General features: G+C 40.1%; 1 protein-coding gene across 1 annotated transcript in view; it reads right to left on the reverse strand.

Annotated features, from left to right (window-relative positions):
* Positions 1 to 2,751: 2,751 nt before the first annotated feature.
* The window catches only part of tagapb (T cell activation RhoGTPase activating protein b), a 31,485-nt gene continuing 22,017 nt past the window's right edge, over positions 2,752 to 12,219 (reverse strand). The window contains exons 5-14 of the mRNA XM_084737829.1: positions 9,507 to 9,548; positions 8,357 to 8,441; positions 8,209 to 8,262; positions 7,791 to 7,860; positions 7,388 to 7,515; positions 6,863 to 7,024; positions 6,093 to 6,202; positions 5,585 to 5,768; positions 5,208 to 5,289; positions 2,752 to 4,057 (exon numbers count right to left, since the gene is read on the reverse strand). Of these exons, the coding sequence (XP_084593955.1) occupies positions 2,940 to 4,057; positions 5,208 to 5,289; positions 5,585 to 5,768; positions 6,093 to 6,202; positions 6,863 to 7,024; positions 7,388 to 7,515; positions 7,791 to 7,860; positions 8,209 to 8,262; positions 8,357 to 8,441; positions 9,507 to 9,548 (2,035 nt within the window). The 3' untranslated portion in view covers positions 2,752 to 2,939. The remainder of the gene's footprint in view (positions 4,058 to 5,207; positions 5,290 to 5,584; positions 5,769 to 6,092; positions 6,203 to 6,862; positions 7,025 to 7,387; positions 7,516 to 7,790; positions 7,861 to 8,208; positions 8,263 to 8,356; positions 8,442 to 9,506; positions 9,549 to 12,219) is intronic.

A 12,219-nucleotide genomic window follows, 5' to 3' on the forward strand; every position in this document is an offset into this window, starting at 1 on the left:
GTAGTACATAACCACCTGAAAATAATGAGCGCTGTGTTTTCATTACCTGAGAATGAGACTTTTATATCTACAGAGGGTGTGGGTTGTCTTCTAGGGAGGCCACCGTGTTGCACCACCGTGTTTCTACAGTGGCCCAGAATGGACAAACCAAACACTGGCTCTAGATAAGAACTGTCACATTATTCACAAGTTTCACAGCCACCGAAGTTTCTCCTATCAAGGGTGTCAAGCGCAATTTCCTTCATCAGAATGATGGCCGGTTATAAATGTGAGACAGCAAAAATTTATCAACTTGTTACATAATTTTTCCACTGCATTTCATAATTATTGGTTTTAGTAATGACTGATAACAAGTCTTAAGTACAGTCCAACTGTTATACTATTTATTTAAAAACTGTATAAAAAGTAGCATAAGAAATAAAGTCAAAATAACAATAAGGGTTTCAGTTTGTGTAGCCTGCAAGAGAGGTTTCAGATCCAGAATGTATATTTACTTAAAAATTAAGCAAATTTGAGGCTGCTACTATCAACATTACAAGCTATGACTGCTTAGCCAGAGTGTCACTGCTGGAGACGCTTTATGATACTGAAACACTATCTACCTACTTTCAGTGCAAGGATAACAAACTCAAGATGCATTCTTGGACATGTAGTTCATGGACACTGTACTACTATAATGCAACATATAGTTGTATTGATTTTATATACATACATAATTGTGTATTGTTGCAAGCTCTCACAGAAGAGCTTGAGTTTGACACGTCCCACATGTTTGGAGGGGGAGGGGAGGCAAGCATGAGTCACTTCATAGCAATCTACAACCTAAACACTGGTCCTTAAAGTGTTCATCAGGAGACTCTTTGGGGCTTCATAATCCTTTAAAAAAAATCTACTTTTGTCTGTGTTTTAGTTAAGGATTGGAAAGTACACGCAACTGTTTGGGCAAACTTATTTCAATAGATATAACAGATATGGGCTGATGACTCAAGTTCCCTTACATTTAAAATGTCATCTTTGACCCAGTAGTGGTATAAACACAGTTTTGCAAAGAGCAGTGACATAGGTTACAGAGCTGTTGCCACCCCCGCCGCCTCCTCAAACCTAAAGGGGTTTTATGCTGCATGGAGGAGCTCATCGTGCAGAAACCTAAATCAGGTCATGTGGGAAAATGTTTTGAGAAGGACTTGGAAAACTGACTGATGACTGAAATACACAAGAATTGTACTGGTATGCAAAAACCTAAAAAATTGCCTTTAATCTAAGCCGCTGGTTCTAAACATTTTGAGCAGCATACCCCCAGAAAAACTAGGTTGAGGTTCACATTATATATCACTGGAAAAGCTGCTCCTTGGCCCTTATTATATGCTGCCTGTCACAGTATTTTATTTTGTTCTCCACAATCACCTGGCAAACCCAGTAATCAAGTTGCATTACTGATTATATTTTTTAACAAGTAATTATATCAGAATACATTTTTAAAGTAGTCTTCCCGAGCCTGTTTTTAATGTTTCATTTTGTTGAGACTGTGTCAGACATCCGCTAATTAACCTCGCTGGTTGCATTTGAGGCTTGTGGGGGTGTTCCGTTCCATTATTTTGTAACATCTTCCTGTTTTTTGTTCCCCCACGCTAAGTAAAGAGTTTAACAAATACTTTACAAATGTTGTCATTCATTGCTGGCCTGTTGTGTCTTTGTGCAACATTTGGTGTGAATTAAATCAATTAGTTGAGGAAGGAAACAATATGTTTAAAAACTTTAGAAAGGAAGGAAGAGGTGGCATCGGCTCATGATGCCATCAGAGAGACAAGAGGAACAGCAATTCAGAGAAAAACCAAATCCGCCCATGTGACCGTGTCTGGTTTCCTTCTGTTTTAGCATGTGTGCCAGAACATGCTGTTCTCTCAATGAAGCCTGCTCGTCTCTGTTATGTAACGTCGAGCAAAGAGAAGCCAAACCAGTCATTCTCCTCCATTTTCTAATTAGTTCTGCCACTAATGATTTGACTGGGGAGCAGTTCAGGACCACAACACCCATTTGTAACAAGAGCTTTCTACAGGTCTCACAGAACCAGAACAAAACACACTTTTTCACTTTCTTTTCTTTTATTGTGTAACTTTTCTTATATTTGTTCATGTTGTACCTAAAACAATTTGCAGTGGACTTCTAAACAAAAATTACCCATCTATATCTATTGCATTCTCACATTATTTACATTTTAGCATACATACGAATAGACAAAGCATAGATCGACATCAGGAAAGTGCTTCAGTGTAGTGAAAGAAAGACCAAGGATTCAGAAAAAGCCAAAAAAAAAAAACCTTGTGCTCAACTTGCTATACACAGATATGTCAACAAACTCTTCAAACAAAACACAGAAAAAACTCATAGCATACTAGCTGTGTATTCATAGCTTCATTGTGATAGACTAGATATCTATCATGATGACTAAATATCTTGAAATGCTGTACTCTAAACGGTACTACTGAGAAAGTGCAACCGTACAGGCCGCACATAGTTGACATTCATTCAAAGTGAAACAGTGAAAAATAAACAGATTGGACTTTATGTACCTGTACAATTATTTCTCTAACACAGAGCTGCTCAGTGGGCAGAGCCTAAAAAACACAGTTTGTGAAAAAGGAAGGCAAGAGGAGGAAGTAGCTGCTGTTATGACACACAGAATCCAGCCTTATTAAAGACAAGGTGTGCCTACAAAAATAATCCCACTCAATCAGAACTGTGTGGCATCCACAGAGACCCCGCCCTCTGCCGTACCGTTTTATTTTTCCATTTATTTCCTGTTTCTCTGTGCTCGGGATGCTTTACCAACCCAAAATTTGCAGTTTAAAACCTGGTTCTTTGGCTTTGCCCACTGACATTAAACTCTGATAAATGTTCATATATCTAAAATCCAATCTGTAAAGAAGTTCCAGAGTCAATCACACATAAGACTCCTTGGCGTAAGAAAACTCCTCAAACACAGGCTGGCTACATCTCCGTGACACAACCTCACGGTGAGCTGCAGACACAGACTCGGACATGGCTCTCTGGCGGAAAGGCTGCCGCCGCTCGACGATGCAGGCCGTGTCCTGCACCGCTGCAGCGAAACAGTCTGAGTACTGATTGACAGAGCAGGTAGAGGGGAAGTCATAGTTAACAGAGGATGGACGGGACCTTCTCTCCAGTTCGATGGCGCCATTTACAGTCATCAATCCATACTTTGGAGGAAGACCCATGTTCTGCAAGGCGTGTTCATATGTTGGAGGCCTGCAGGGCAGCCTGCTGTCCACATGCTTAAACACTTCAATGGCGGACAGAGGGCGCGGTTTGAGCTCAGCTGGATCTGCTTCACTCTGAGAGTCCTCCTGGAGGGTTTCACAGGGGAAGGAGCACTCCTTTTGAGAGTCTTTCTTCAGGCTGCTCCTGCTGCCTCCTAAGCTCCTGGTTCTCATCAGGACTTTACTGGCAACTCTAAACGACTGTGAACGCCTCTTCTCATCTGAAATCGGTCTGGGAATCTCCTGCTGAGGCTTAGCAGCAACGATTACAGGCTGGTTGTTGGTGTTTGCTCTCCTTGGACAGGCTGGAGACGCCACAGGGGAGCTGGTGAACACAGATCCCTCCGACTGATTAGAGGTGGCGCTCTCCAGGGACGAGCAGGAGCAGTCCTTCATGTAGGGGAGGGAGTCCATGTTGGAGCTGCTGCTCAGTTTAGGAAAAGACACTGGCCTCAGCCCGACTTGTCGTTTGAGAAGGAAGGAGTCATCTGAGATCTGCTTCTTCAGAGGCTGCTCCTCAAAGTCCCTCCTCTCCACCGAGCAGTCGTCGTGGCTCCTGGCGTGGCTGCACCGGCTCTGGGCATCGGGCGAGAGGAGGATGATGGGCTCAGAGCAGCGGCGGTTGAATGTTGACTTCGTGTTGAATATGGCATCAGCTGGCCAAGAAGTGGAGGAGGTGGTGAAGTCGGGATGCTCTGCGGCACTCTCTCCGGCCTCTCCATCCCCATCTGGATCAGTGCTGTCGTACGCAGAGTCGTGATGCTGAGAGGACAGCGAGTCTGCAGAGAGGGAACAGGAAGATGCAATTAAGATTTCAAATATTTTACAATAATCATTACTTATTTACTCAATTTGTGTTCCTATGAATTCTATTTAACTTGAGTAAGGGACTGTATGAAAATTATTCGAAGGAAGGTGAGAAAACGGAGAGAGTTTGACATTTACTACCAGCTGCAGCAGCAGGCAGCTGGTGTTGTTTTCACTTTGTCTGTGTGTGTGTGTGTGTGTGTGTGTGTGTGTGTGTGTGTGTGTGTTTGTGTGTGTGTGTGTCATCATGGCAAAATGTGGTCCTGGTGACACCTACTCTAGCGGGAACTTCCACAGAAGTGGTTTTGTACTCTGCCAGATATTTATTTGTCTGTGAACAGATTTTGTCGACGCATCACAAACATTTTCTTCTGTGACATTACATAGTTAATTATTTTATTTATTTATTTTTAGTTCATTTTATAAAAGAAATGGCACTGGCTTTCATTTAATAAAGGGCATTTTTTCAAGTCCTCATTTTCTTTGTTTTTCATATTGTGTTAAATATTGTATTGTTAACTTTTTATTGTGGTATTAGCTTACTATCCCTAGTCACAACCATACAAGGTGCTGTCAGGAAACTTTACAAGTGTATGGTTGAAATCAAAATGAAGGCCGGGGTCCAAGATCGTTGTGGTGTGACCCATGAGTACTGAGTGTTCATGTAGTAATACAGTAATGACCACTGAGTACTCATGGGTGAGAACATCAGCATGCTGATGGGCGTCACGACGAGTGTGATCCAGTCACAAGATGGTCTGTATTTATTTATCAATTTATTTGTTTGCTAATTTATTTATTTGCTGAAGTAGGTGTGGTCTCAATTTTTTTGCAAGGAAGTGCAAGGAAGAATTACTCCCAAGTTTATATTAAATACAAAACATGCCTTTTGCGGGTGTCAAGAATCATAATGGTATGTTTTTCCATATGCAGACAGCAATCATAGTTGCGAAAAAGGGCTTTGTTTTCTAGGTGTTACTGAGAACAATATTTCCGCTTTGAAAAACTTAATCTCTCCAAAGAGTGCACCATTTTTTTCACTAGCAAACTGTCACATACGGCATACAGTCCCTAAAGGGAGATAAATATCAGAGATTTGAGAGATGTTTACTGTAAATGTACCTTCATCAGAATCCAGCAGATTGGGAATATTATCTCCAAGTATCTCACTGTGCTCAATCAGGAACTGAGTCAGCTCTGTGGCCTGCAGCAAATCATAAAAACAAACAGGATGAGTAAAATTATCACAATATCGATTATTCACAATTGAATATTAGATAAAGAATTTTGAAAATCGAAGCTGACGCTCTGACACAATGCAGTGCGTCATTCGGTCAAGACTGTGTTTTTTGTATTTGCATTTAACTAAACAAACATCTAACTGGAGTTGGTACAAGCATAACCTGATTTATGAAACCTTTTGAGGTTTTCTGCACTCTGAACCGCAGAGCTTCAAAGCACCAAAAGTGAGATGGTATATTCATAACAAGACTTTCTACCTTTTCAGTCTTCTCCTTCTGCTCATCCAGGGTGCCGTCGAACAGCAGCACTGTGGGGGCGATGCACACCGCTAAGTTGTAGGCGTCCATCTTGTTGGTGTCAGCACTCTCGAGGATGTGATGGAGGACGCAGATGAGATGCTGCAGTAGGCGTTTGTTGGCCCCCGGGAGCATGTCTACCACCCTGTCGGCGGGTAGCAGAAGAAGGAAGAAGAAAAGAAAAGAGAAGAGGAAGGAGACATTTAGCTTGGCGCTCTTTTTTTGGTTTAAAGTTTCTTCCTTCTTTTAACAGACGACCGACTAAAAAAAGAGAAGTGGGTCCTAAAGATGTAGGACACTTGGAATCCCCATAAACACCACTGAAAATACCCCCTCTGTTTACTCTCACTTCATGTAAATACCAACAGATCTCCTCAAATGTACAAATGTCACATATAAATAGACGTTGAGGGTCACAGTGCAGATAAATGGCACCGTCTAGACTCATTAGCAGGCATTGATTGCTTACTTTCTGATTTGCAGAGCTCTCTGCTGGGTGTCTTCATTGTCCAGAGCCGTCATCCAGCTGTCATAAAGTTCAGATACCAGCAGGCTGCCAGGAAGTTCCTTCAGAAAACTCTGCAAGAGACAGACGGGGACGCTGATGAGACACAGAACTCAAGGTGCAATAATAATACGATAAAAAAGTCCACAACACAATATTTATCACAATATTCAAAATGAAAAAATGTTATTAAATAACTCAGATGTGTACAGCATATTTTGTAGTTAAGTACAATTCTGAGGTATTTTACTAGCAGACAATGGAAATAGCCAAGTAAAGTAAAAGTACCTCAAAATTGTACATGAGTACACTACTTGAATAAATGTACTTAGTATATAAAGTAATTCAAATTAACCCCTTTTATAGCAGCTGCAGCATTAAAGGGATGCTCAGTTTTTTGCATGAGTACTTTTGCTACTGGTACTTAATGCTAATACTTTACTTAGAGACAGGGCTTTTACTTGTATCAGAGTATTTCTGCACTGTGGTATTGCTGCTTTTACTCAAGTAAAAGGTCTGAGTCCCTCTTCCACCTCTGTGTTAGTAGTAGTAGTAGTAGTGGTGGTGGTGGTAGTACTAGATGTAGCAGCAGCTCTAGCAGTAGTAGTTGTGGTTGTGGTAGTGGAGGTAGTGGTCAAAATAAACAGGAGCATCAGTTGTGATTGTAGTAAAATCAATACAAATCAATGAGTACTGTGGCAGTAATAATTATTATAATACACATGTGGACATACTTTGAGGAGCCCGACGAGCAGAACAACTGGCTGACCCTCCATGTCCACCTCCACACCGCTGTTGAGCTGATCCCTGATCTCCCTCATGTTCTTGCTGTTGCATGGTTTGCGAAACACTCCTTCCGTGGACGGGCCTTTCTTCCTCAGCAGCAGCAGCATCTCCTGATGAAAGGACAACAAAGATAGCTTGTTGTGAAAAAAACCAAAAAAAAAAAAAACGAGGTGTTAAGCGCTTGTTGAGCTGCTGCTAATCAACGTGCAAGTTCATGCGCTCGCATGGTTTCCTGTCCTCGTTAACAAATTCTTAGAGCTGCTGTCAAAGGTCAGATGAGCAGGTGCTTTTATTATTGATGCTCAAAGGAGAAGCAAAGCAAAGCTCATCTATGTTCCTATACATATTCAAGATAACAAAAAAAAAATATATGCGAAAGGAGGAGTTCAGTTCTTGCATAATAGAAACTTGACTGGCAGGTTGTGAAGTGATGAGACAAAAGGTTTGACATTTAAGATAGAAAGTTGACTTACTGCGACTGGTTTGGGAAGTGAGCAGTCGTCTGGGCATATTTTGCTGAGGGGCTGTCCAAACAGCTGTGGCTTGGTGTCAGAGCGGCGGGCTTTGCTGAGCTTCCTCTTTACCAGCTTCCACTTGTTTTCTGATCGGGGCAGAGATGTTTTATTTATCATTTCATGTCATATTTACAGATTTAAGCATTTATCTTTTTAGAGTTACATAACAGAGGAATTAAAACGGATCTGCAAGAATTGAGGTCAGAAATGGATTTCTTCACTTGCTCGCTCTTATCAGTTGTTAGATTTCCTTCTTTTTTTTTTTTCTGTTTCTGCGGTTGCTCTCTTTGGTCACATTTCTCTACACATGGCACCATTAACGCGCCCCTCCCTCCACAAAAACTGCCACTTTCAAACTCACCAATGGGCTGTGTCGACTTGTCCTCTTGATTATTCAGCTGCTTTGCCGGAGCAGGGATCTTTGCATTGCCCTGGTAACAAAATAAAGAAATAAGTGTTGTGGCAACGAGCATGTAAGAGGAACATGAGCATTCAAGCGGAACAAAGGGAGGGACCAGCGCCACAAACGCTTGCCGTGCATGCCTGCTGACACGTGAATGGGTGACGATCCTTGTAGAAGCCAACAATAGATTGCATTTATAATTATTTATCAAAGTGTAAAATCTTTTAATATTCAATATTTTTTTGCAGCTACAGTATATGGATTTGAGAAGCTGTACATATCCTAACATCTGTCTAATCAAACCTACGTTCAGCATGAGTGCAAAGGAGCAGGTGTCTTTCACAAACAGCCCTGAAAATGGGGATTTTTTACTTACATCAAGTGGAAACTCAATGAACTGTTCCATGCCACCTCCTGTTAGCGTTTTAGTCTACAAGATAGTGAAAAAACAGAGATTATTTAGTAAAAGCTCTTTTGTCTTTAACATTGTGGTTTCCATTAGACATGACAGAGTGGGCACTTACTGTGATGCTGCCACTCAACACCTTCATGAGGACGTCTGGAGGTGAAGAAGCACAACCAACCCTCGCTTTCGCGTCTTTAATTTTCCTGCAACGAGGAAAAACATACATGTAAACATATAACAAGGTTCATTTACGAGGCAACAAGGTTCATTTATCCTTATACATCCCGGGGTGGCAAAACAAGATGCAAGATGGAGTCTGTGCTACTCACAAAAAAAACAATATACAAAAATTCTATACAGTAAAATGGGGAATAGATTCATAAATAAAATTATTTTACAGAGAACACATTTACTCAAAAATGTGCCGTAAGTCTTTGTACCCTCTGCAAATTCAGATTCACATTTCTCAGTCTTGCCTTTTAATTTTACTTTGCTGCACAAAAATATATATTTTTTTATGTATTTGTGTATTAATCTAACAGTGGATCAGTATAATACTATGCTGAATGAGTATCAGTGACACAATTAACAGTGTTTTCATGATTTAAAGATGTTATCTCGCTTTACTCGACACTACGTTATCTGAATCGCCCATTGATTCAAGTATCATTTTTCAATTCACACTGAATTACATAATCTGACTACAGTTAGTAGTTAGTTACAAGTTACTTTTCAGATCACATTTTTTCACACCCTTCCTGGCCAGTGAAAACCATTTATCTTAAACTTTTTACTGTGAATTTTTCTGATAAACAGAAGGACCAATTAATTCATTGTTCCTGTATGTGTTGAAAAAAATCTCCAACTTCTTTAGTGAAATAAAATCTTTAAAAACTCTTATGACTTTATGAAAATGTGGCTGTATGTGACTCTTACACAGATATAATAGTAAAACACTGACAGGGAATATTTGGAATGAGTTCACAAAAGAACATTTTACATGTAATACTCAAGTACTTTTAGTTAAGTAATGTTTTGAATGCAGAACTTTTTCTTGTAGTGAAATATTTTCTCAGTGTGGTATTAGTACTTTTACTTAAGTAAAGGATGTGAATGCTTTTTACGACTGGTACTCCCTGCGGCGATACTATGCTGTCAACATTGATCACACAGCTCAAGAACAGTCCAACTCTTATCACTTTTAAGACTTGAAAGTACATTTATAACCATCTAAGTCACTGAATGTTGAGAATAAAGCTGCTTCTTACCTGTGAAGTGTATCTAACCAGCGTTCTTTAACCTCAGGCGAGCTGCAGGCAAAATAACAGCATGGTATGAGTTACTATCCACAGAGAGTAATCAAACAAGCCGAACAGAGACAGTGGGAGGACTGACACGAAGCGTGCTCCACGGCCTCCTTTTATCATGTCTGGCGGAAACTGTAACTCAGTCATGGGAACAGGAAGCAGCGTCACGGCGGCCCCCGACCAAACACCTTCCACTTCCTCATAGACTAGGCCTGGTGTGGTTTAGTGTCCATCAATGGAAACATGACGACGACACAGGTACGTATGCCTACATCTACACCTGATGGGCTTAACCTTATGATAACCTGATAAACACTGTGGCCTCATTAAAGGGAGGACTTGGTTATTTGAAGCGGGGTTGTATGAGGTTGTATGAGTCAGTGTATTGCCTGCAACAGATGTAGGTCAGCACACCCCCAGTTTGGAGAAGCACCACATAAGATGGACAGAGTCAGCAGCAAAACATATTTTAGCCACTTAAAAAAAAATCAGTATCAGTTTAACTGTACAATATATTCAGAATATTTTCACTGCCTTACTTTGCCGTCCAGCAGGGTTTTATGATGAGACACCTCCATTATAGAAGCCAAATATCACCCCCTCCAAACCAACCAAACTCCTTTGACAAAAACAGTCATTTTACCTCACAGAACACAGAAGTTACTCGTTCACCATTGCTTTGATCAGTTTTATTGTTTGACTTTCCAAACTTACCTTTTAAAACACCAGTCACACCAGCAACTCCTGTGTTTTGCAAGGTAAAATTAGTAGTTGGTTTGGAAAGAACGATTTTTGGCTTGGTTTCCCATCAGAAAAAACTGTCTGATGGCAAGTTAAAGCAGAGAAAATATTTGTTGGTTGGTTAAAATACGTTTTGTTGCTGACCCTGTCCACAGCAGTACAATGCTTAGCTTCCTGCACCGATACTCCGTGCACAAGTACCTCACACACTTCAAATAATCGTGTGCCATGTGGCTGCCAAGTGTCAACAAGTGAGCACATGGTTTCTAGTACAGGCTCCCTGATCACCACCATGAGAGTGAGAAGGGATGAAAGTTTCCCACGCTGAATCATTACTAGAGCCATATCAACCAATCAGAAACCTCATTTTCAAACAAAGACTCAGAACCTGCCAGGGGATTCATCATCTTGGGAGAAAATAGCGAGTCAAAAAACAATTTTATGGTCTTATTAATTAGTTTACAAGAAACGTGGGAGTTGGTGAACAACATGTATGACTGCGTTTCTCAACGGGTGCCGTTTTAACTGCCTCTGATGAGGCAGAAATACCATTTGCTGAGAAGAAAAAATGTACTTTCATTCCTCTTAATTATTTATTTATTAAATTATCAAATTATTCATTTACCAAGCCAAAGACGAGGTCCTAAGATTATTCATGATTGCATGTTTGGTTTGCTTGAAGCCACATCTTAATTTCGTGTTTAAAGGTTTGGTAATTAGTGAACTTTCTTATTTCAGTAGATGGAAGATGATTCCAATAATGGGCGGGACTGACAGAAGACATTGTTTAGACGAAAAGCATGAGACAGCGTTTCTCCTGCGCTTTGTGTTTTTATTGTAAAAGCCAGTATTTCTAGATTAAGTCAGCTGATGTTTTCCCCTCACATGAAGATGAATTGGTGTTTCTGCACTTCCTATTTTGCAACCTCTTGTGATGCTGCATATACGACTTTCTCTTCGCTACTTCCCTAAAAAGGCCACGAATCATATGACCATTTACTACACAGATGTTCCAGGAATGGCCTCCGATTTCATTAAAATCTCATGACGGCGGTCAAATAAGAAACAGAAAGCATGTGTTTATGTGTTGTTTTTTATCAAAGTTAAAACCAGTTTGACCTCAAGACCTTTAAATCAATAGGTCAGTATTCTGGGAAATACATGCATTAGATTGCTTGCAGAGTTTTATTTTTTTTACACCAACCTGTCATCTGTAAATATATCCAACATGTATCTGTATCTCATGTATCGATTTATTGACGTATCCTGTTTTTTCCCGGGAGTTAAAGCAACTAGCAACTAGTTAGCAGTGGTTAGCAAGAAACGCACAATTACCTTGAATAAATTACATATTTTTCTGTGTTAGAACATTGTTGGAAACATTTGGGAATATAATAATGTAAAATAAATAGAAATATATATAACATATGTCTAGCATTTTTAGGTATTACATATTACATTTTTATCACAGATGTTACATAATAAAGCTTTAAAGGTTTGGATCAAAGAGATATAAACAGCTGGTTCATAGAGCTCAGCAGTACTTTATGGAGAAAATCTAATATGAGATGTTAGGGGAAATAACAGAAAACAGATATGGCAACCCTTGATTAACCATCACAGTACTGAGGCGACCCACATGACACCTCAGCGAGTGTTATTTTCAGTGAACATTTGTCTCAGTTTATATCTGAAAACAATGTAATTGTACACCAGCTACTTTTCTTTTCTCTTAAATGTTACTGTTTGTCGGCCATCTGTCTCTTTTTCTGTCTCTTTTTCTCTGAAAAAGTTAGAAGTATAACGCCACAACCAGTCAAGTTGCAGTTTACATTCATGTCTGTCCAAACTTCTATAATATATCTAGCGACGGTTTTGAAGGAATTTGAAAAATGTATGATTGCAGTGAATAATTTCTAATGAGAAACTACAT

Source organism: Lutjanus erythropterus, chromosome 15, assembly GCF_056507025.1.
Source record: "Lutjanus erythropterus isolate fLutEry1 chromosome 15, fLutEry1.hap2, whole genome shotgun sequence".
Taxonomy (NCBI): Eukaryota; Metazoa; Chordata; class Actinopteri; order Lutjaniformes; family Lutjanidae; genus Lutjanus; species Lutjanus erythropterus.